This window comes from Bos mutus, chromosome 18 (genome assembly GCF_027580195.1).
Source record: "Bos mutus isolate GX-2022 chromosome 18, NWIPB_WYAK_1.1, whole genome shotgun sequence".
Classification (NCBI taxonomy): Eukaryota; Metazoa; Chordata; class Mammalia; order Artiodactyla; family Bovidae; genus Bos; species Bos mutus.
The window spans coordinates 48,885,469-48,906,327 of NC_091634.1; the positions used below are offsets into that span (position 1 = coordinate 48,885,469).

The following is a 20,859-nucleotide window of genomic DNA, read 5'->3' on the forward strand; positions in this document are numbered from 1 at the left end:
GGGCTCTGGGGCACTGGCCCAGGGCACCTGAGGATGACCCAGCATGAGGCCGGTCCCAGGAACTGTGAGCCCCTCTCAGGAGCCGTGCGGACCTGCAGACACCTGCTCCCAGGACGCGGATGACTCAGTCCTCAAGCTACCACGTGCCCTGGGGGTGGCGATTCTCTGCGTTCACAGAGGTGGAGACCGAGGGTCAGAGGGGATCTGGCCACGCAGTGTGGTGGTGACTGAGTTCAAGCCCAGCCCCTGATTCCTGTCCAGCCCTCTGTTCTTCCTGCCCCTGTGTGTGTGTGTGGGGGGGGGGGATGGGGGGGGGTGGGCAGGGCGGGGCAGGGGCTGAGGAAGAGGCGGCTTAGAGGACAGAGGGCCCTGCTTCCTGCACACAGCGGTCCCCGGCCAGCCCCAGCTCCAGACACAGAGCCCTTCTCTGAGCCTCTGCCCAGGAGCCTCCAGGGCACCCCCGCTGACCCTCCACAGAGCACATGTGTCTGCACCCCACGGCTGGGCTCCACCTGCTCTCTGCCTCGGGACCCGCACCTCTCTCATCTGCTGAGGTGATGGCTCCTGCCCTCTCTGTCAGGTCCCGGGCCCACAGGAGAGGCAGAAAGGCCTGGGACTGGGGAGGCGGCGGCGGCAGTAGGCATACACAGCCTGGCAGGGTGTCTGTGTGCAATCCGTTTTTTTGGGAATCATTTCTCCCTTTACGTGTGGACATTTTGCAGAGCCGCAGAAATAAAAACATTGATGGCTTACTATCTTCCGCATGCGGTGATGACTATCCACACCACCACACCGCCCTACGCCTGTCTGCATTTGAGATTATTTTTTCTGGGGTAAATTCCTAGAAGTTGAACTGCTGAGTCAAGGCAGGGGCATCTGAGCGCCCTGAGGGGCTTGGGCGGCTCTGGCCTGAGCACCTGAGTGTGTGGGCACTCGCGGGGCTGCGGTGGCCAACTTGCACCCACTGCGCCAGCAGCTCCTGGCCCCACGGAGACCACAGTGGACCTGGGACCCGGGCTGGCTGGCTAGATGCCAGGGCCACCTAGTGGAAGGGCGTGTGTGGGGATGGGGTCGGGGAGGGGTGGACACAGAGGCTCTGTCTGGAGGGGGAGGGGTGGCCAAGGCAGCAGGACCCCTCCCCCCAACACACAATATGCCCCGATAGCATCGCTCATTTCAGGCCCCGCTCGGCCCCTTCGGGCAGGATATGACCAGCCCTCGAGCCGATGGCAGCCCCTTTGTCCCATCTCCAGGCACTGATCTTATCGGTCGCGTCCACTGCTGTAGTAATGGAAACACGCGGTGAGGAAATAAGAAGTTAGCGCGCAGACAGAGCACTAACAATAAATAAATAAATAAATAAGGAGCCCAGCGCCGCGTGAGAGGGGCTCAGGGACATTGTTAGATCGGGAAGGCCGGGTAGGCGGCTCCCCTCCTGGTCTGGCTGACCCTCTGCAACTTGCCTTCCTCACCTGTCAGGCGGGCCGGCCAGAGTCGCCTGCTACCTGGTCTGCGGGGAGATCCCGAGACAGACAGAGCCGGGCATGAGGGCGGCCCTGCCCCAGTCTGCCCCTGACCCCTGGGCCGTGAGCCCAGGTCACCCCAAGGTGCCCCCCGTGCGGGCTTGGAGGGGGCCCCATGTCACACACACCACTCTGCCGCCCCGCCCGCCATCCTCAGCCCTCCTGGCTCTTCCAGATGGCCCGAGTGTCCGGTCTCCTGTCCCACAGATGCGCGGCCCACGTGCCAGGCCACACACCCAGTAGGAGTGGGGACGGCGAGAAGTCAGACTGTCCTGATGCCCATGGTCAGTGGGCCCCCCCAGCCAGGAGTAGCTGGACGGTCACCAGTGCTGGTGGCAGTAACCACGGCCGTGCAGGTCCCTTGCCAGCGAAGGCGCTGACGACAGTCAGGGCACAGCACGGCCCTAACCGCCTGTCGTGAGGCCGGCCCAGCGTTGGGCATCCTCCTGTGTGTGGCCTGCGCATTCCATGGGAGGTGGTGGGGGGAGGTGAGCTGAGGCGCCCCAGGCCACAGTGGGCCCAGGAGGATGAGGAAGCACACTTCCGGGAGGGGTCGCACTCTCCAGGGGCTCCAGGCGGGGCCGGGTGGCCCCGCACCCCTGATGTCTGGAGGCCCTGGCGGGACAGGCGGACGCTCAGACGCCCGGCCTCGGGGCTGGGGGCAGCCAGGGCAGGAAGCGGGCGGGAGGGCGGAGGAGGAAGCCGGCTCGATTAGCACTCGCGGCAGAGATAGGCGGCCCAGCCGCAGATAGCCACTCCCGGAAGGCGGTGAGGTCAGCGGCCAGGCCTGGGCCCCCACCCGCCGCCAGGAGAGCGGGATCTGGGCCTGGCCACACTCCCCACAGGGCACCCCGCGCCCCCTCCATCTCCACCGGCACAGGGTCCGTACCTGCCCACTAAGGGGCCTGGAGAACCCTGTGGGGCTGGGCTGGGAGGGGGGACTACAGGGCCCAGCCCCGGTCACCCCGCGTCTCTCTGGGCCTCAGTGTCCTCGCCTGAAACACGGGAGCATGGTGCCTGCCACCACATTTCAGGGTCAGCCTTTTCACGGGTCTCTCGTGTCCACACCGGAGCCCCTAAAGTCCACTCACCACAAGGCCGCTGGGCCGGCCCGAGTGGTCTCCCCGCCAGGCCCCGCACCGGCCGTGCGGGTGGGCCATCTTCCCCGGTGTCTGCGGGGCTGGCTCCCCCTCCGTGGAGCTCCTGGTGCAGACCCCCGAGGGCAAGAGGCATGCACCCCTCACCACGTGTGCCCCTTCTCGGTCGCCTTCCCTGCATATCTTCTGGGCCCCTGCTGACCGCTCTCCGCATAGTCCGTGGCGCTGGGACGGCTGGGGCTCCCGCAGGGTCCGTGACAAAGACTGGCACACAGTAGGTGCTCAATGAATGAAAATGGGAGCGAGTGAGTGGACAAGCTGTGTGGCGGGCAAGTCCAACGGGACGGTGGGCAAGTCTTGCTAAAGAGCGGTCCGTGGATTGCCGGCCCTGCCCATGGGTCCTGGGCCCTCGAGTGACCCGAGGCCCAGGCCTTTGTCGGGGTGGAGGTTTAAGTCAGAACTGGGCCAAAGGGTGGCTTCTACTAGCCGGACTGAAGGACCACTGACCACAGAGGGGGCTACTCAGGGCTGAGGGGTCAGCAGCCTGGTCTGGGGGGGGATGGGCCATGGCCTCAGCCCCCCTCAGGGTGGCGGGGGCACAGGCCCTCTGCTCAGGGCCCTCCTGGGGTGTTGTGTGTGGCCTGGCACCTGGGCCTCTGGTGCCCACTGGGCGGCACATGACGCAGCATCCAGGTGGGCCACACCAGCCAGAAGGAGGGACCTCGGGCTGACGGCCCCCGCTCAGACTTGGCCCCGGGGCTCTCCCACAGGGCCCCGCTGGCCAGGGGTTCAGGCCGCTCCCCTAGTCTGGGGACTGATGCCCTGGGGAGGGGGCTTGAGAGGGGGTCAAGGAAGAGCTCAAGTGGGCCCGTCAGGGTCACAGCCAGCCAAAGCCCGGGACCCTGAACCCCATTTCCACGAAAACCACCTACAGAGTGGGATCCCCCTGCTCTCTGAGACCGTCCCGGTCAGCGGTCCCCAGATGGCGGCCGGCTCCCCTCACTTTTCTGGTCTTTGCTCAAACGCAGCTCAGGCCGCCCAACTCAGAACTGCCCTTCAGTTCATTCCAGGGCCTTACCCCCTCAACTCCCCTGGACATGTGATGCTTTTACTTCTTTATTATTTAGTCTCTGTCTCCCTGATCAAAACAACAGCCCCCTGGGGGGCCAGGACGATGCTGGCACTGAGCAGGCGCAGGAAGCACAGGTTTGTTGAGCGAATAAACGACCCCCTTCCCTGGCCCACTCCTGGGCTGCAGACTCCCACTCCTTGCTCCTAATGGCCCATGTCACCCGGACACACCTCCCCTTTCCAGCTGGCGGTGCGTGGTAAACACCTGGGAAGGAAGGTCACTGCGGAGACCAACGACCCCCTCCTCGGTGCGCCCCCTCCCCGCTGCTCCAGTCCTTGTCCACTCAGCTGTGAAGGGGGTCAGGATGGGTGGAGGGCCCTCTGGACGGGGGTTGGGGGTGGTCTCAGGGAACATGTCTCTCTGGGGACATCTGCTGTGGAACAGAGGTGGCTCCTGACAGAGCTCCTGGCTCTGGTCTCTAGAGCTGACCCCAGGCTGACCCCTACAGCCCGCCGTCGCCCCCTCCTGTGCCCCTCCCCCCCGCCCGCTAATCTAAGATAAATGGGCCTATTGGGCCGCAACGCCAGGCCCAGTGATAACACAAAATAGCTGAAATGATTTTTCCCACCCACACATGCCGAGCGGGCGGGAGGGGCCGTGCGGCCAGGCTGTATCAGCTCATCTCCCCGCTGTCCATCAGGACGGGCCGTCCTGCCTCAGCCGCCTGCCCACCACCGCTGCCCGATAACAAACCTTGAGGTCTGCAGAGAAACTCCAGGCGGCAAGATTAGTCCACTGAGTGCACCCAGACGGCCAGCCCGATGCCCTTGTGCACGCTTCTGGGTGAGAATGCCGGGCCTCCGGCAGACCCCGGGACCCTGCACAGAGAGGGAGCGGCTCCGGGGCCCAAGCGGAAAACTACAGCTGCCACACCCGCCCCTGCTCCCAGAGGTGGTGTCCACTAGCCCACTCTCCACGCAGCGGCCAACCAAACGGCCTGCTTCACACCCACCCCATGTTACAGCCAAGGAAGGGGACGCATCTCACTACAGTCCATGGCCTTGAGCCCAAACCCTGACCTATCCGTGTCCTGTCCTGTCTCTCCCCAACCCCGCTCCAGCCGCACCCATGCTGTCCAAACCTCAGGGCGTTTGCATGTGCCCGCTCCTCACCTGAACACCCTCGGCCCACTCCAGTGTATTCTTTAGGCTGCACCTTGGGGGTGGGGTACACCTATGGTGCTGTCCTGGCCTGACCACCTGGCTGTCCCCTCTGCTGACCTGCGGTGTGGTGGGGACATGACCAGCCTTCCCATCTCAGCCTCAAGAGCCCGGGATGAAGCTGAGAACCAAGAAGGTGACACCTCATGTTTGGTCATCTGAATTTTGTCCTGTAAACAGAGGTCACCAGGAAAGAATTCCAGGCCCTGATACACTTACAGGTGAAGAGACTGTTCCTGGGGCTCTGACCACACTGTCAGGTCATGGGCCTGGCCATCTGTGGAGTGCAGGCCACCCTCAGGGCCACCTGACTAGCCACCAGAGCTGGTGGGGAGCCCTGGGGTCCCCTAGGTTCACCCCTTCGCTCCCCAGCTACTCACTGCCCCTGAAGTAGACAGCCCTGCACTCAGGGGTGTCTGAACCACGCTGCCTCCCGGACAGGCATGCGGAGAACTGGATGGCACGTGCTCACGTGGTCTGCCCCAAGCAAGTCCCTGGGGGTAGGGACCCCACGAGGTCTGGCTGCAGAGGCTCTCGGGTCCCTGGGGGCCCAAACCCAGCCCAGCCCCCACTCACTGCTCCCTCTGTTTCTCATGCCCCAGCCAGGAGGCTGAGGCCATGCCAACCACCACTGCAATGGGGGCCACGAGGTGGGTGATAGGGCCAGGACCCTCCACAGTTGAAGGGGACCCTCAGGGCTCGCAGCCCTCCCGGGGGCTGCCTGTGTGCCCAACCCTCTGCTTTTCCTGCACATTAACTGGGGAGGCAAAGGGGGAGCCTGTCACTGGGGCCACGGAGCACAGGCAGGGCAGGGCCGTCACAGATGCGAGGTGGGGATTTCAGATTATAACTCCCAGCCATCTGCATATCGGAATTCTAAACAGCCAGCCCCTTGCACAAACAAGGTCATTTCAAAGATAAAAACACTCGGCTCTCCGGGTCCCTACCGTCTGCCCCTTTCCTCTACCCTCTCACTTGGGGTGGTGGCTCAGTGGGAGATGAGGACAGTGCCAGGCAGGGCAGCCCCCGCCCAACACCCCCTCCCCATTGCGGACTGTAGCCGCCCCACAGACTCAAAACTGGGGGTAGGTCCCTGCTCTGCTCTCATTCACTTTCCCAGTGGCGGCCCCAAGGGACCCCCTCTCCCGGGACCAGACCCTTCCCCCTGCACCCTGCTCAGCACCCTGGGGTCCTGGCGCATTCCTCTCCCACATCCATGCGGACCTGCTGACCTCAGCGCCTTCGTGCCTGCGAGCCCCTCGGGGTCTCTTTTCTGGCAAGGACCCGCCTCTCCTAGACAGTCCACGGAGCTGGTGGTGTTTGGGTACCATGAGGATGGGGGTGCCCCGCCCACCTGGTATGGCCTCCGCACCAGCCTCACCCCCAGTGCTGCTGCCCCTGCCACTCAGAGGAGGGGAGCAACCTCTCTGCGTACCCAGTCCAGACCCCGGGCTCCTGACGGTCAGCGGGGACCCTGGCCAAAGTGCCCGTTACCAGCAGGGGCTCCTCCCTGCTCCGTGGTCTCACACAGCGGCTTCTCCCCCAGACCCTCCCTGACCCAGAGAGGCCTGGGCCGTCCCAGCAGATTCACAGCACTGAGTGGGGAGCTGGCTCCGCTCTGTGTGGTTATAAAGATGAGGAAACCAAGCCCAGAGAGGTCAGGCAACCTGCCACAGTCACTCAGCAAAGCTGGCCCCAGGCCTGGGCAGGCAGGTCCCGGCCTCTCAGCACAGCTGGGGCTGGACAGGGCTCCCCCTGAAGCAGCTGCACTTGAGAAGTGGCTGCCGGCAGCTGACGACGCTCGTGACGTCTCAAGTGAAGCAACATCTGGAGCACCTCCCCACCTGTTTCTGGAGCTCTGGGGTCGTGGTGGGGTGGGGGAGCTGGCGTGGGGAGGAGGGAGCTGGTGTGGGGGCAGTAATGGTGCTGGAGCTGACAGGCCCCTCACACACCCTGCGGCCCCGACTTTGCTGTGTGTGTGGTGCAGTGCAGGGTCCCCTGGGAAGAGCGGCCGGAAGACCTCCCTTCTGCGTGGGCTGGGGTGTCTCCTGGGGTCTTTGCTCAGGGCCTGGACCCCTGCAGGAAGGGCAGCTGCACCAGACCCACACGTGGCTGCAGAGAGGCGTGTGGCCCAGCCTCTCTGCCGGGTTGAGTCACCTGCCCTGGGACCTCGCAGTCTCGGCCCGCACCTGGCATGGGTCTGACCCAGGAGCTGTCCTGGCCAGCGGAAGACAGCGGCCAGAAAGGCGAGGTAGGGGGCAACCCCCTGCCGGGGCCGCACCATGTGTGAGCGAGCCAGCCAGTGGCCCCCAGAGCCAGGCCGGACAGGGTGTGTGTGATCCCAGCTGGTGCCCCCATCCCGGAGGGAAAGGCAAGGTTCCACTCCCCCAACCCCAGCCTGACAAGCCAGGTCCCCAGCGTGGCAGTCCTCACGTGGGATGGGGCAGGAGGAACAACCGGATGTCAAGCGATCCTCAGATGGGGAGCGGGAGACAAGCACAGGCAGGGGGTCAATGGGACCGTGCGGGAGGGGCCAGGGAACCACCAGAGCCCCAGGACCTGGCGAGGAGTGGCTGCACACCCCTTCCCCTTGGCTGGTCGGACCCTGGGCTGGGCACTGCCCTTGGGGACGCCGATCCAGCCGGCCCCGGCAAGGCCTGCCTCCCATCGCCAGCGGGGCGGCCCCTACAAGATAAGAGCCCACGGGGCCTCTCTGGCTTCCCGGCCAGGCGATAAGTGTGGCCTGTTTGGGGTCTGATAGAGGACGGCCACCACGGCGGTTGGCCAGCGGCCGCTTATCGGCCCATCGCTGCCCACTACACAGAAATTCCTATCTGCAGGAGCCGACAGGGAGCCCCCCCGCAGCCCCCCGAAGATGCAAATAGCGCAGGAAGCTCCCGGGTGCACCCACCCGAGCCAGGCCCCCACAGCTGCCCTGGGGCCAGGCCCTGATCTCCAGGGCCTCTGCCTTCCCATCTGTAGAACATGGATGTGGATGCTAAGAAGGCCGCGTGGTGGGCGGTGGCCGACGCAAGACAGCTGGGCCGGCGTCCACACACGCACAGCCCGAGCTCCAGAGCCGGGCTGGAGTCTGGTGTGCTGCCTCCGGGCAGTGACGTGGATCAGCCCCAGGGCTGCTCTGAGGACAGCCCGGCCTTTCGTCCCCGCGGTCATGCTCCAGACTGCAGCCTCAGGGTCCAATGCCTGGACTGGTGGTGGTCCCTGGAGTGTGGGAGCCATGGGGCCAAGGCAGGGTTGACTTGGAGTCTGTAGCTGCCTTTTTGTTACCTCGCCCTAGACCTGGGGAAACTGGGGCAGCAGAGTAGATCCCAGCCCCCCAGCTCTGTCCCCCGTGTGTGGAGAGGCCTGGCCCCGCAGGTGGGTGTCCAGCTCAGCCGTGCCCAGCTGGTGGTGCGGGCTGCGTAGACATGTGGCCTGAGGCCTGTCCCTGGCCAGGTGCACTGTGTGTGGAGAAGGCATGCTGTGGGCATGGCCGGCCAGGGCTCCTGGGGCCCCTCCCCGCCTGTCATTGGGTCACTGAGGTGATAAGGGGGCGGCCGAGGAGTCCCGACGGCAGTGGAGTGGCTGTGCTAACGCCCCTTCCAGCGCTGGGCTAGCATGGGGGCCCCGGCCTGTCTGACCTAGGGTGCTCTCTCAGTGGACTGACTCACCCCTGGCCTTGAGTCTGTGGTCGCGGTTCCCATCCTGGTTGTGACCAGCAGCCAACCCTACCCTCTCCAGGCCTCAGACGTGCACATATGGCAAAGAGGTAAGCAGGGAGCCCAGAAGACACACGAGCCCCTCATCTCTTTGGTGCCCTGCAGACATCACTAATCAATCCAGCCCTCTTTCACTGGCACCTCGGGATCACGATGAGGTTCACAGGGCTACTCGAACTGAACTGCAGGAGAGCATCTCTAACACCCCTGGGAGACCGTGGGGGTCCTCTCTGCCGGGGTGAGGTCTTCCCAGCCCCCATAGCTGAGGCCCTCGCCGTATGTCCCCTGCGACCTCCCTCCCCACACTGCTGGCTGTGCTGGTGTCACAGCTCCCCAGGAGCCTGTCTGCTCAGAGTTGACGTCCGGTACACAGCAGGTGCTCAATACATGCTACGTGGCCATGCGCCTGGCCCAGGCCCTGCGTTCACCAGGGCCACGCCTGCCCCCCCTCACCTAGTGGCCCCCACTCGGGGCCCTGACGGCCAGCCACGCTGTGCCCAGTGAGCCGCCTTAGCTCCAATTAGGATGCGCCCAGCCCACCTGCGACTCAAGCTGGTGGAGATGGGCGCCTCTGGGAGGGCCTGGTGGGCCCCGAGCTCACAATTTCAGCTACAAATGGGGTGGGGTGGGGCGGGGCAGTGCTGGGAGGCACAGAACCGATTCAAAGACATGCCCTTCATCCAGGAACCTGGGGGGCTGGAGCCGCCTCCTGTCTCCCCTCCCACCCCCTGAGGCCGGAGCCCCTTCCTGGCTGGCAAGGGCCTGGCAGGCGGGCAGCTCCAGATCCACACCCCCACCACCCTGCCTTGGCCCTGCTGCTCCTGCCTGGCGGATGCCCTTCCCGTCTCTCGGCTGCTCCGCTGTCCCCGCCAGACCACAGCCTGCCTCCAAGGAACCCTCAGAGGCCCGTCCACTTCGTGGGGCCCCGGTTTAGCTCTGAGCATCGGTACAGCTCGGTGCCCCATCCAGGGAACCTGCGGACCCACAGGCCGGCTGGACTTTGGGACAGACATCAGGCTTGGGCCCAACAGTTCACCACCCACCTCCTGGCCAGTATAGCTGGCCTGTCCACCGCGCTCCACCCCGTGCCGTCAGGTGGCTGGTTCTCAGGACCTCCCACTGGCTGGGCCCCAGGGCCGCCCTGCGAGGCAATGCTGCCAGACCCGGCCGCAGGCGCGCTTACCTGGCCCACTCCAGGGGCTGCTGGCTGCCTCCTCCTCCGGCCTCATCTCTGGCTCCCGATGCTCTGGCTCCTCGGGGCCTCCTGGGGACGTGGGGGCCGGCGGCAGTGGAGGGGGTGGAGGATTAGCGTCTGCGGAAAGGAGACCAGTAGGTTCCCTGGAGCCTCAGGACACCGAGGTGTCTGCCCACCCCAGCCCGCGGCCGCGAGGGATACTGAAGCCAGGTGGGTGAGCGTGTGGCCACGGTGACCCCCTCACCCAGGCTTCTTCAAACTGGGGGGGTACGATCAGACATCTCAGTTCCGCCCCCCAAGCCTTTTAAAAAAACAAACCCTCAGCCCCTCATTAACTGCAGCAGTGATAGGCGCCCTCCCCACTGTTGTTAATAATTAGAGCGTGGATGGCCTCTCGGCACGCCCAGGCCAGCGGGCACACGCGCAGCCCAGCTCCCGGTCTCCTCGGCTGGCAGCTGGGGGCCCCTCCGCCAAGCCCCGCACCCAATTCCAGCCCAAAGGGCATATTTGCCTTCCCTGCTGGGCCGATAACCACGGCGGCCCCCAATCAATGAGGTCCCATAAAAGCCCCCCCTTGGTGACGTCACGCACCCGGCAGATTATTAATACCGCGATAAGGGCTGTGATTAACATCGAATAAATCAATCACACGGTATAAAAGTCCTATTATTTTTGGCTATAAATCAACGCGGCTGGCATCTGAGCTCCAGCCACTGCGCGGGAGCCACGCTGGGCCCGCCCGACAGGCAGACATTGCTCCTGCCGCCTTATCAGGCTCATCAGCGCGTTATCACCACAGTCTGTGCCAGGTGCAACCCCGACTGTTTTTTCCAGCTCCTCCCCAGGCCCGCCCCCACTCCATGCAGCCCAGCTCCCAGATCAGATAAGGGACCCGGCTCCCCGGGGCAAAGTCCACCAGGAACCAGCCGCTGGCCCTCTGGAGAGCGAGGCCCCCGTGAGCTCGCAGCACCTGATGGTGATGGAGGTGGTGGTGGAGGCCCCTCGCCACACCCTGGGCCACTGAGGGGCTCAGGCCCAGTTACAGATGTGGAAACCAAGGCTCAGAGAGGGCCGAGGCTGGGGCCAGGCTGGGGTGGGCGGGGCGGGTGCTGGCTGCAGTGCTAAGTGACTGATGGAGATGATGAAGGCAGAGACAGAGACAGCCACCCAACAAGAGTGTCAGAGTCCAGGCTTGGGCCCCTCTGCTCTGCCCGCTGCCCAGGGGAGCTGAGGATGACGGGAACCCTGGCACTGGGTTCGAGTCCTGCTGGCCTGGCCTCACTGCAGGAGCTGGGACCCCAACGGGCTGTGCTGGGGAAAGGCACACAGGCCGCAGGTCTCAGGATGGGGCCTGTTGGGGGCCTATGGTTATCCCGGAGAGACTCTGACACTGGCACCTTACGGGGGTGGGGGGTCCACAGTGAGAAGCCCCCCACCTTGTGTCTGGGAATCTCAGCCCCTCAGTCCCAGCCCTGCCAGGCTGTCCTGCTGTCCTTCTGCATCCCACTGCAGGGCCTTTGCACGGGCAGCTCCACACGTCCTGCACGTCTGCTCACAGCTGCCCCCACCCATCCCGCCTTCACTCCCAGTCACAGCACCACTCAGTCCTGTGACTGTCTCCCCCATCACACTATGGCCTGGGGGTGACTCTGCCTCTGTGCAGGGGGCTTCATGGCAGAGTGGGGATGGGAGTGAGGTTTCCACCCACGGCCAGCAGGGCAGAGGGGGTGGGGTAAGGTGAGCAGGATTCAGAGCCCACCCCAAACCTACTAACCACCCCCCAGTCTCAGGTCCCTCTTCTGGAAAACAGGGATGAGGGCGCTGACCTCCCCCAGGGCCTCCACCTCAGGGAGGCCTCTCCTCCTAGGGGTCTCTGGGACAATCTGAGGACGTGGCTGGCCCAAGAGGCTGGGCCAGCTTCGAGGCCCTTCCAGGGACCTGGCCAGAGGAGACTCCTTGGTGTCAGTTAATCCACCGCTGGGTGTGTGTGGGAATCTCTCCTCCCAAGTCCTGTTCTCAGCTTTAGAAACACATCCCCAACCCCTAGGATGCTGCCACCAGGAGGGCCCAAGGAAAGGGTCAGGTGCAAAGGGTGGGGTGGGGAGGGGAGGGAGCCCGCAGAGGGCTGGGAAGTCCACCTGAACTCAGGCCTAGGGTGGGATCCTGTTTGGGAGTTTACAGGCGGGGTGACCCTGGGCAAATCACTCAGCCTCTCGGGGCCTCATTCTCTCGTCTGTAAAGGGAGCCCCACATGTGCTGAGGCAAGCGTCCCTGTTTCACTGAGTCTGGGAGGCCACTCAGAGCCCACGTGACCCTGACTCAACCTGGACTAGACCCTCCCCATCTGGTTTCGCTCTCCCCATCTGCGCCATGAAGGGCTTAGCTTTCCAGACCCCCATCCCGACCCCCTCCATGCCTTCTCCTGGCCCTGCAGGGCATGGCTAGCCCACGGGCACCTCTCAGCACAATGCCCATTTCACACGTGTGGAAACTTGAGTCCTCAGTGGGCACTGGCTCGTGTGAAGTTGCGAGGATGGGGGGCAGCCCAGGGGGCCGGGCCAGGCCTGTGGGGCCCACCGCCCGACTCACCTGGACTGGAAGGGCTTGTGGGCTCAGGCTCCACCACTGTGGCCTCCCGCTCTGGGAGGCTGGTGTCTGCGGCCTGGGCCTCTTCTTTGGCCTCCATGTCTCCGAGGGAACCTGTGGACACAGCCCCAGAGGAGTCGTAAGGCGCTGCCCCCTCACGGTGCACCCACCACCGGCCCCCTGACCCTCCCAGAACCAGTGCAGCCCCAGGGGCCGGTGCAGTGGGGACCAGGCAGAGTCTCAGCCCCTCACACGGTCGGTCAGAGGCCCCGAGGGGGTGGCCACGAGCAGGGCTTCCCCCAGGGATGCGTGTACCCTGCCCCTGTACCCCCCCCAAGCCCCGCACCAGTTCCCACACCTGGGGGTCACCCAGCCGCCCGCTGCCCGGGGCTGCCTGCTGGGCCCCCCAGGGGAGACATCACCCCGGCCTCTGCGCGGTCGCCCCCATGCCCGGGCCCCCTCCTGCAGGAAGCCCCTACACTCGGGGTTCCAAAGTCTGAGGATGTGCCGAGGGTGGGCCCCAGGGCCTGTCCCGCAGGAGGAGCTCGTCAACCCAATTAAAGCGGCAATGGCCGATGAGGCTGAGGTGGGCATGCAGGTGCCTGCAACCAGCCCATCATCTTCCCTCAGAGGCTCCTGTGGCGGGGTTGGGGGGGGCGGTGCCCCACGGGGCTCTCCTGACAGCCGAACAAGCAGCCTGATCCCAGACCACCTGGGAAACCTGCCAGGGGCCCCCACGTGCAGGCCAGGGTGGCAACCTCTGCTCCAAGGTCAGGATGGTACCTGTGTCGGGGGCAAGAGACCTGTGGAGAGCAGCTGTCCCACTTCACCCTCCACCAATCCCCCAGACCCTTGCCCTGCCCCCTTCCTAGCTCCTCCTCTGGACACCTGCCCCACCCACTGCTCAGCTGCACCCCTGGATTCTAGCTCCGGGCCCCCACAGAGCTGTAAGGACAGGAGATGGGCCGGCGGGCGCTCACTTCTCGTGGCCGTGGGGCTCAGACACAGAACCAGCCCCAGGGCGAACCCTCATGCATGGTCTCTCATCAGTGCGCCCGCATGGGAGGCTCCATGGCAGGCTGGGAGCGCCACAGACTCGTGCCCCTGGGATGAGCGGGCGGCCTGACCCTCTGTGACCTCCCCTGCCTGTGGGGTTGGCCGGAGCAAGCACTGCTGGTAGCCTTGGGGGCGCACAGCACACAGGCCTGGGGCCGGCCCATTCGCCCGCCTCTTTCTAGAAGTCCGGGTGCTTCGGCAGCTTACTCAGAGTGAAGAGGGGGCCCCGAAGCTGTGGGCCCTCGTGCAGATGGCAGGGACTTCATGGCCTCAGTGGCCGGCTCCGGAGAAGGGGTGTGAGGCCCCTGCTTTCAGGGACTGCTGGGACCAGAGTCCTGGGGTTGGGCATTTGTCTCTCTCCACCCCACTCTCCCACCCAGGTGGGCCTCAGCCACCCAGGGAGGCCCCAGCTCCTGGCAGCTCCATTTATGAAAGAACAAAGGGATCTGCTAGGCACAAAGCGTGACAGGAGCGTGAAGAAAGAGGCTGCCGGCCGCAGCAATTTATCCTAATGGCGCTAATTCATTCTAGCACAATTAATGCTCTGATAATGCAGGAGACAATCGCCAACCAGCAAATGGCTCCAGGCCCACAAGAAGGATGTGATGGGATGTGATGCTGTGAATCCCGCCCCACGAGACCTTGGAGCTTCTGCTGGAGCCTCCCCGCCACTGTGACACCCCAGAGGCCACCTGGGCACCTGGGTCCGGGCTCCACCTGAGGGGGTGGGGGGCAGGAAAGTTTCTCCACTGACTGGAGGGACACTGCTGCTTCTCCAAGCGCCCTGGGCCAGAAAAGACCCCACTTATCCCTGAGGAACCCTTTCTGCCCAGACACCCCAGCAGCTGGGCCAGGCCAACCCTCAGCCGGGCAGGTGGGGTCCTTCCACCTCTCTGCGCTCAGAAATTGTAATAGCTCCAACCCCGCATCAGGAAGCCTGATTTCATCTGTATGGAGCCATGATCAGGTCCTGACACACAGGAAGTGTGCAGGAAACACCAACATTACCAACATCAACATCACACCAACTTTAACAGCTACTAACGCCCCGCACCCAGCAGGGCCTGGGAAAAGGGGCCAGGGTGGGGAGGGGCACTGCTCCTATGGAGCTTCACGTGTCTGTGAGCCCTGCGCTCAGCATCTACAAATGTCTCCCCCTAAGCCCTCCCTGGCCTCATAGCCCAGGGGTGGAGGACAGTGGGGAAGGTGTGAATGGGGAGCAGCAGTGGGAGGCAGGCCCAGATGTAAGGAGCTACGGGCAAGTGCCTGGGGGCCTCCCAGCGCCCCAGAGGTGAGCCCCAGGTGTAGCCATTTTGCAGGCGAGTCAACAGAGGCCCTCAGCCAGAACCCCCAACACTGCACCTTCCTGGCTGCTGCTCTTCCCCCACCCTGCCCGCGACCTGGGGTGAGGGTGACACCAGCCCCGTGCCCGGAGGGGTGGAGAGCGGGATCCAAGGCCGAGCACCTGTCTGGAAGCATCCACGGGGGATGATGCTGGTCACCCGTGCTGGGCACAGCCCCCGCTGCCCGGAGCCCCTCGGTTATCACGGCAAGCAGACGCCCCGCGAGCCGATCTGTCTCCTGCTCATTAAGCCGGACGCCGAAATGGAAATGAAAACATAATAGCTATTTGATTGGGGGTGAGATATTTTGCATATTGGCTTGGCGCTGATAGTGGAATTTCATCAACTCCCTTTTTTCATGCTTTAAAACTGAATTACTGAGACAGGCTCTGTGTGGAGGAACGATCCCTGCTCCTTCCAAGTCCCGGGCTGCCTGGTCCTCCTGGCTTTGATGGTGAGACAGCTGGGGGTCTTTTTGAATGACTGCTCAGAAGAAAGCCGGAGCTGGCGGCTGAGGGGGACTAAAGCCCCCGAGGTGGCCCCGAGGGGGCTGGCACAGAGTCAGGAAGTCCAGAGGCCCCGGGTAAACCCCGCCCCAGTAGGGAGACCCCCGCTCCCGCCGCAGACCGCTTCTTGGAAGGCGTTGCCACAGTCGGCCCAGCGAGCTGCTGCTCCCTAGGCTGAAGGTGCGCCCATAGCTGCGATGATGGGATGGCTCCCTGCGAGTGCAGAGTGGCCTCTGGTCCTCTGCAGACTGTGCTTGCCCCCCAGGCCACTGGAAACATTAAGTGAAAGAATTTGGGCCAAGTCCAGCGGCCTCGCACCTGGACTCCGTGCGTGACCCAGGTGTCACCCCCCCCGCCCACGGCTGCCGTGTTACACAGTCATTCATGGCTGTGGGGAGGTCCTCTGTGTCCCCAAAGCACGGAGGAGGGGAGGTGGGATCGCCTGACCCCACTCAATGTTGGGGCCGGGGCCTGGTCGTGCTCACAGGCCCACTGGCCCAGGGGTGGGGTGGACTCCCCTGGGCACGCGACCCTGCTCAGGTCTCCACCTGGAGTGTGGCGGACATGAGCGCCCATGGCCTCCTGCTCAACCGCTGTTCACGCCCTCGTTCTCCATTCGCTCATGAAACCTCCCCTGAGTCCACCTTCCTGCACCAGGCCCTGGGGACCCTGCAGCCAACACACCCCCCGCCCCCCACCCACCAGGGGAAAAAAATGTCAAAATGCAAGTGTGGCCACTGCCACCAAGGAGAGGTGGAGAGGCCAGTCAGGGAAGGCCTCCTGGAGGAGGTGACAAATAAGCGGCGATCTGGAATGGGACAGCGGAGACTGCCTGCAAGTGGGGCGGGGGAAGAGCACTCCAGGAGGAAGGAAGAGCAGGACTCGAGGCCTGGGCCTGTGTGCCACCCACCCCTCCAGCCCAGGTTCCACACAGAAAACAGCTCGCGAGAGCAGCTTGTATCCAGGGCTGGGGTCAGGGTTCAGTGAGGTGGTGTCGGTGGGTGCTGAGCACAGGCCTGACTTTATTGCAAGTGTTGCTATGATTTCAGCTCCCCAGGGAGGGGCCCTATGGGCTCCTCTGGGGGGTGGTCTCAGGGTGCACGGGGGTGGAGACCGAGGGGCACAGCAGAGGGAAGGGTATAAGGGGCTGGGGACTGGGCAGGGCATCGTAGGGGAGGAGAAAGACTGCCCCCCAGGCTGGTGGAAGGCCTGGCTCCCTGTCCCGCTGGCTCCGGTCAGCTGGCAGGCAGGAGAGGCACGGGGCTGCCAGGGAGAGACCCTGGCCTCTGGGCGGCACAGTGACCAGATAAGGGCCCGATAACAGAGAGAAAATAGCAACAGATTCAGACTTTCCCATCGCTGGGCAGCTGGGCAGCTTGGGCCATGGCGGGGACAGAAGGAGGTGGGGATGGGCCCACTCTCCTTGCGGGGCTGTGCTATGTCCTGGGGGCTCGGGCAGTGCTCGCAGACTGAGTAGGTCTGAAGCCTGACCCCTGGGGGGCCCGTGGGACCTCTGGTGACCCGTCCCCAGCAGGAGGGGCTCTGGCACAGCTGTGTGGAGGAGGGAGCCAAAGCCCTGAGTGCAGAAGCTGCCCAGGCCCCTAGGGGCCACATGACCCCTCCTTCACCCGCAGTTCTCACAAGGAACCAAGCTGAGTTGGATGGAGTGAAGCGAGCGAGAAGAGGAGCCCTTGGCTGGGATGGGCGAGCAGGGCGGGCCTGGCACACAGGGTCAGGGTGAAGGGCAGGGCTGTCCCACGCCTCGGAGCCTGGGCAGGAAAGGGGCACAGGGGTAGGCAGCGGGGTAGAGACAAAGTCTTGGCACCAGGGAAGGTCACCAAGGCCTGGAGGGTCCCATTAAGTCAGGACTTCTTACACCTCTGCCAACACTCAGCAGGGAGGAGGGTCCTGGCCCCTGGGCCCTAAGAGGCTCGCTTGGCACAGGGGTACAGTCCCCTTGGAGGAGGCTGGGGGTCTGGGAGGTTCCCTGGGCGCCCGTGGGTCCTCCCACACCCACCCTCCTGCCAGGGGACCTTAGCCATGCTGTCCTTCCCCCTGCCCAGCTGAGGCCTCTTCCTCCCTCTGTGAGATTCCCCACCCCCACCCCCCCACCCCCAGTCTGGGTCCGCCCTGCAGCCTCACATTTGTCTGCAATTCTCCCCAGGGTGGGGTGCTCTGATGCTTTGCTGCCCCTCAGTGCCCCCAGTAGGGAGACCCCCACTTCTGTCTCAGACCACTACTCGGAAGGCGTTGCTGCAGTCGGCCCAGCGGGCTGCTGCTCCCTAGGCTGAAGGTGCGCCCACAGCTGCGATGATGGGACGGCTCCCTGCGAGTGCAGAGTGGCCTCTGGTCCTCTGGAGGCTCGGACTGGGAGGGGCACACACTCCCCCGTGGTGACCCGCCAGCAGGCCTCATCAACCCAGGATCACCGCTGACAGCCAGGGTGGCCACAAAGAGGATGTTGGAGAGATAATCTCGGCTTCTTCGAGTGGGCAGCCTGCCCTGCGGAGGGGACAGAAAGGAGCTGAACCTCTGTGCGCTGGGGGCCTGGGCCTGGACGCCCTCCTGCGCTGGTCCTGGTGCGCCCTGCCCCCCGACCTGCCCAGGAAGGGCATGGCCCTGCGACAGACGAGACGGGGGTGGGTGGGACAGATTGACTCCGCTAAGGTTCAGCGGGATGGTGCTCAGGCGCACTGCGCACTGGGGGGCTCGTGACCCCTTGCAGAGGAGCAGGTGTGGGCGAGGGTCACCCTCAGGCGCAGCACCCCCCATGGCTATGGTGGGGTGAGTGGTGGGTCACCTGCCTTTGCTTCCAGGCTGTGAGCTGCACTTGACCCATGAGGCATCCTAGCCCCCAGGGTACCCAGACCGACCCGGGGGGCCCAGACCGACCCCGGGGGTGCTGGTGGGCACGGTGTCCCCAGTGAGCCAGGCCCAGGAAGTGGCTGGCTGCTGTCACAACCCACTCTGGGTCACTAGAGGGCAAGGAGGGAGTTGGGTGCTCAGTGCCGAGCCCAACAGGGTCACACTCTCTAGGAATGGGGGCCCCACGCTCCTAGGAACAGAGTGCCGTGATCTACCCCAGCTTTCAACAAATTAAAACATTGTAAGGAGATACCCTTCGCATACAATGACATCCGTCCTTTTGGGCATAACTCAGCTTTTGGAAGCCTGCTCACTTAAAGACACGTTTCCCTGGTGGCTCAGAGGGTAAAGCGTCTGCCTGCAGTGCGGGAGACCCGGTTCGATCCTTGGGTCTGGAAGATCCCCTGGAGAAGGAAATAGCAACCCACTCTGGTACTCTTGCCTGGAAAATCCCATGGGCTTTGCCTGGTAGGCTATAGTCCGTGGGGTTGCAAAGAGTCGGACACGACTGAGCGACTTCACTTTTCCCTTTTCCGTGGTGGTCCAGTAGTTAAGACTCCATGCTCCCAAAGCAGGCGGCCCGGGTTTGATCCCTGGTCAGGGAACTAGATCCCACATGCCACAACTAAGAGTTCACATGCTGCAACTAAAGATTCCTCACACCACAACGAACAGGGCAGATCCCACATGTGGCAAGTGAGACCCCTTGCAGCCAAAGGAAAAGAGAGAGGAACAGGACAGTCCTACATAATTCAAATGAAACCCAGGCCCCCGTGGCTCAGGCTCGTGCAAACAAACGCTCCAGCAGCCCAAATGCCCACTGGCTTCTCCCCAAAGCTCCGCAGGGGTCAGTCAGGATCTTAGCCCCTTTATGTCATCGACCACCTTTCTCAGTCACTTCTCCACCCCCAGCTGACCCAGCGCCTGGCCGTCTGGTCCTGATCCCAGCTTCCTTGTCCCCACTCCCAGGACACCCCCACTTGTTTGCTGACGCCCTCACAGGACATCTGCAGCTGGGCTCCCAGCTATGGAGGGAAGGCCTGGGTGACCAGAAGACAGCAGAGGGGGCAGGTGGGGGGTGCAGAGTGAGCCCAGCAAGCACATTCCTGGGGATCCCCTGTTCCCCAGACACGGGAGCCCCGCTGTCCAGTGTAGCTGCTGAGCCTGGGGGACCACCTTGGCCAGCTGGTCAGCTCCCCCAGCCTCTCTCTTGGGGCTGTCAGCACAGATGCTGAGTGACTGTCTCCACCGTCCCTTGTTCCTGGTGATGTTCACCCAGACCCACCATGGGCCATGGCCCACTGCAGTCACACCAGTGCCCACCTGCTCCTGACTCTGGCAAGGCGGCACTGTCTCTTCATGGCACACTTGCTCCATCACCCCTCCTCTGTCTGCACCCCAGCACCCTCAGCTTGGGCTCACAGTCATTGCTCAGGGACTCTGGTGACCAAGTGATGGGTGGGGGAGGGTAACAGGCTGGGGGCCACTGGGCCCCCAGGAGAGGAGCTGGGCACAGTGGTGGGGTGAGAGGGAGCCTGAGCCTGCTTGTTGGGGGGTATGTGACCAGGGAATGAGCCCCAGGAGCCCTGAGCATGCCACCTGCCCCCACTGGCAGAAGATAAGCTGGCTGGCCCTGCCTGGGTCTCTGAGGCCTGGTGAGTGGGGGGCTCCAGGCAGGCAGGAAGGAGTTGTGGGAAATAGGACACCAACCCCCATGGGGCCCTGTGCCCAGCCACCACCACTTCCTCCTGCAGCCAGCCTGGAGCAGACGGGTGAGCCTGGGGGGCTTAACTGCCCCAGCCTGAGGACCATGACTGGACCCCTCCACACACATCACCCCTCAAGGCTGCACTGGGCAGGCAGGACCACGAGCAGCTCTGGGATCTCTGCCAAGCAGGAGCAATGCCACAACCATCATGACACTTGTAACGACCCTTAGTGTGACCCCATCCTCCAGGGAGAGTGGGGGAACCAGGGCACAGAGAGGTAAAGAAACTTGCCCAAGGCCTTGCAGCTGGGGGAGTGGACAGGCTGCCATCTATTCTCCCTTCCAGAGCCTTGCATTCTCCCTGAGGCCCACCCCGCTCAACCCGCTGTCCCTGTTTGTAGAGACAGGGGGCCACTCATGGACCTTATAGAGCTACCGTGAAGGTGGACAGGTAAGGGTTTTTCAGGAGATAAAGATGCACCCTGGATGGGGGTGTCCTTCCCAGGAGCACTGGGAGTCCACCAGGCCTGACACATGTTGGGTCAATTGTGAGCAAACGGGTCCAGACTGGGGACACACCTCGGATACCATGAAGGGCCAGGAAGGGTGCAGGATAAAGAATCGTGGGTGGGTATGGAGTGGTCACCAAGGGCTGTGACCGTGAACAGGGAGAACTGCCTGTGCAAAGTCCTGGGATTGGAGAAGAGTCTGGTGATTTGGCTGCTGCAGCTGAGGATGAAGCACCAGGCCGAGAGAGAGGCAGAGAGGCCAGCCAGTCGGGGTTTATTCTCAGCACCGTGGGACATAGCAGAATGTGGACGCTGGATTGCAGGAAGGACCCCAGGGTGCGGCTGCCGTGGCCCGGCCGCCATCTCCTCAGGCCGGCTCCAGGTCTCTCCCTGCTAGGAGCCTGTCCCGTCTTGCAGATCAGGGCCAGCGGGCTGGTCCCCCACCTCGGTCCCTGGGGGC

General features: G+C 64.0%; 1 protein-coding gene across 2 annotated transcripts in view; it reads right to left on the reverse strand.

Annotated features, from left to right (window-relative positions):
- ZFPM1 (zinc finger protein, FOG family member 1) overlaps window positions 1-20,859 on the reverse strand; it is a 61,906-nt gene that overhangs the window by 24,674 nt on the left and 16,373 nt on the right. For both annotated transcript variants that reach the window (XM_070388570.1, XM_070388569.1), the window contains exons 2-3: window positions 12,416-12,526; window positions 9,815-9,943 (exon numbers count right to left, since the gene is read on the reverse strand). In XM_070388570.1, coding sequence (XP_070244671.1) covers window positions 9,815-9,943; window positions 12,416-12,526 — 240 coding nt within the window. The remainder of the gene's footprint in view (window positions 1-9,814; window positions 9,944-12,415; window positions 12,527-20,859) is intronic.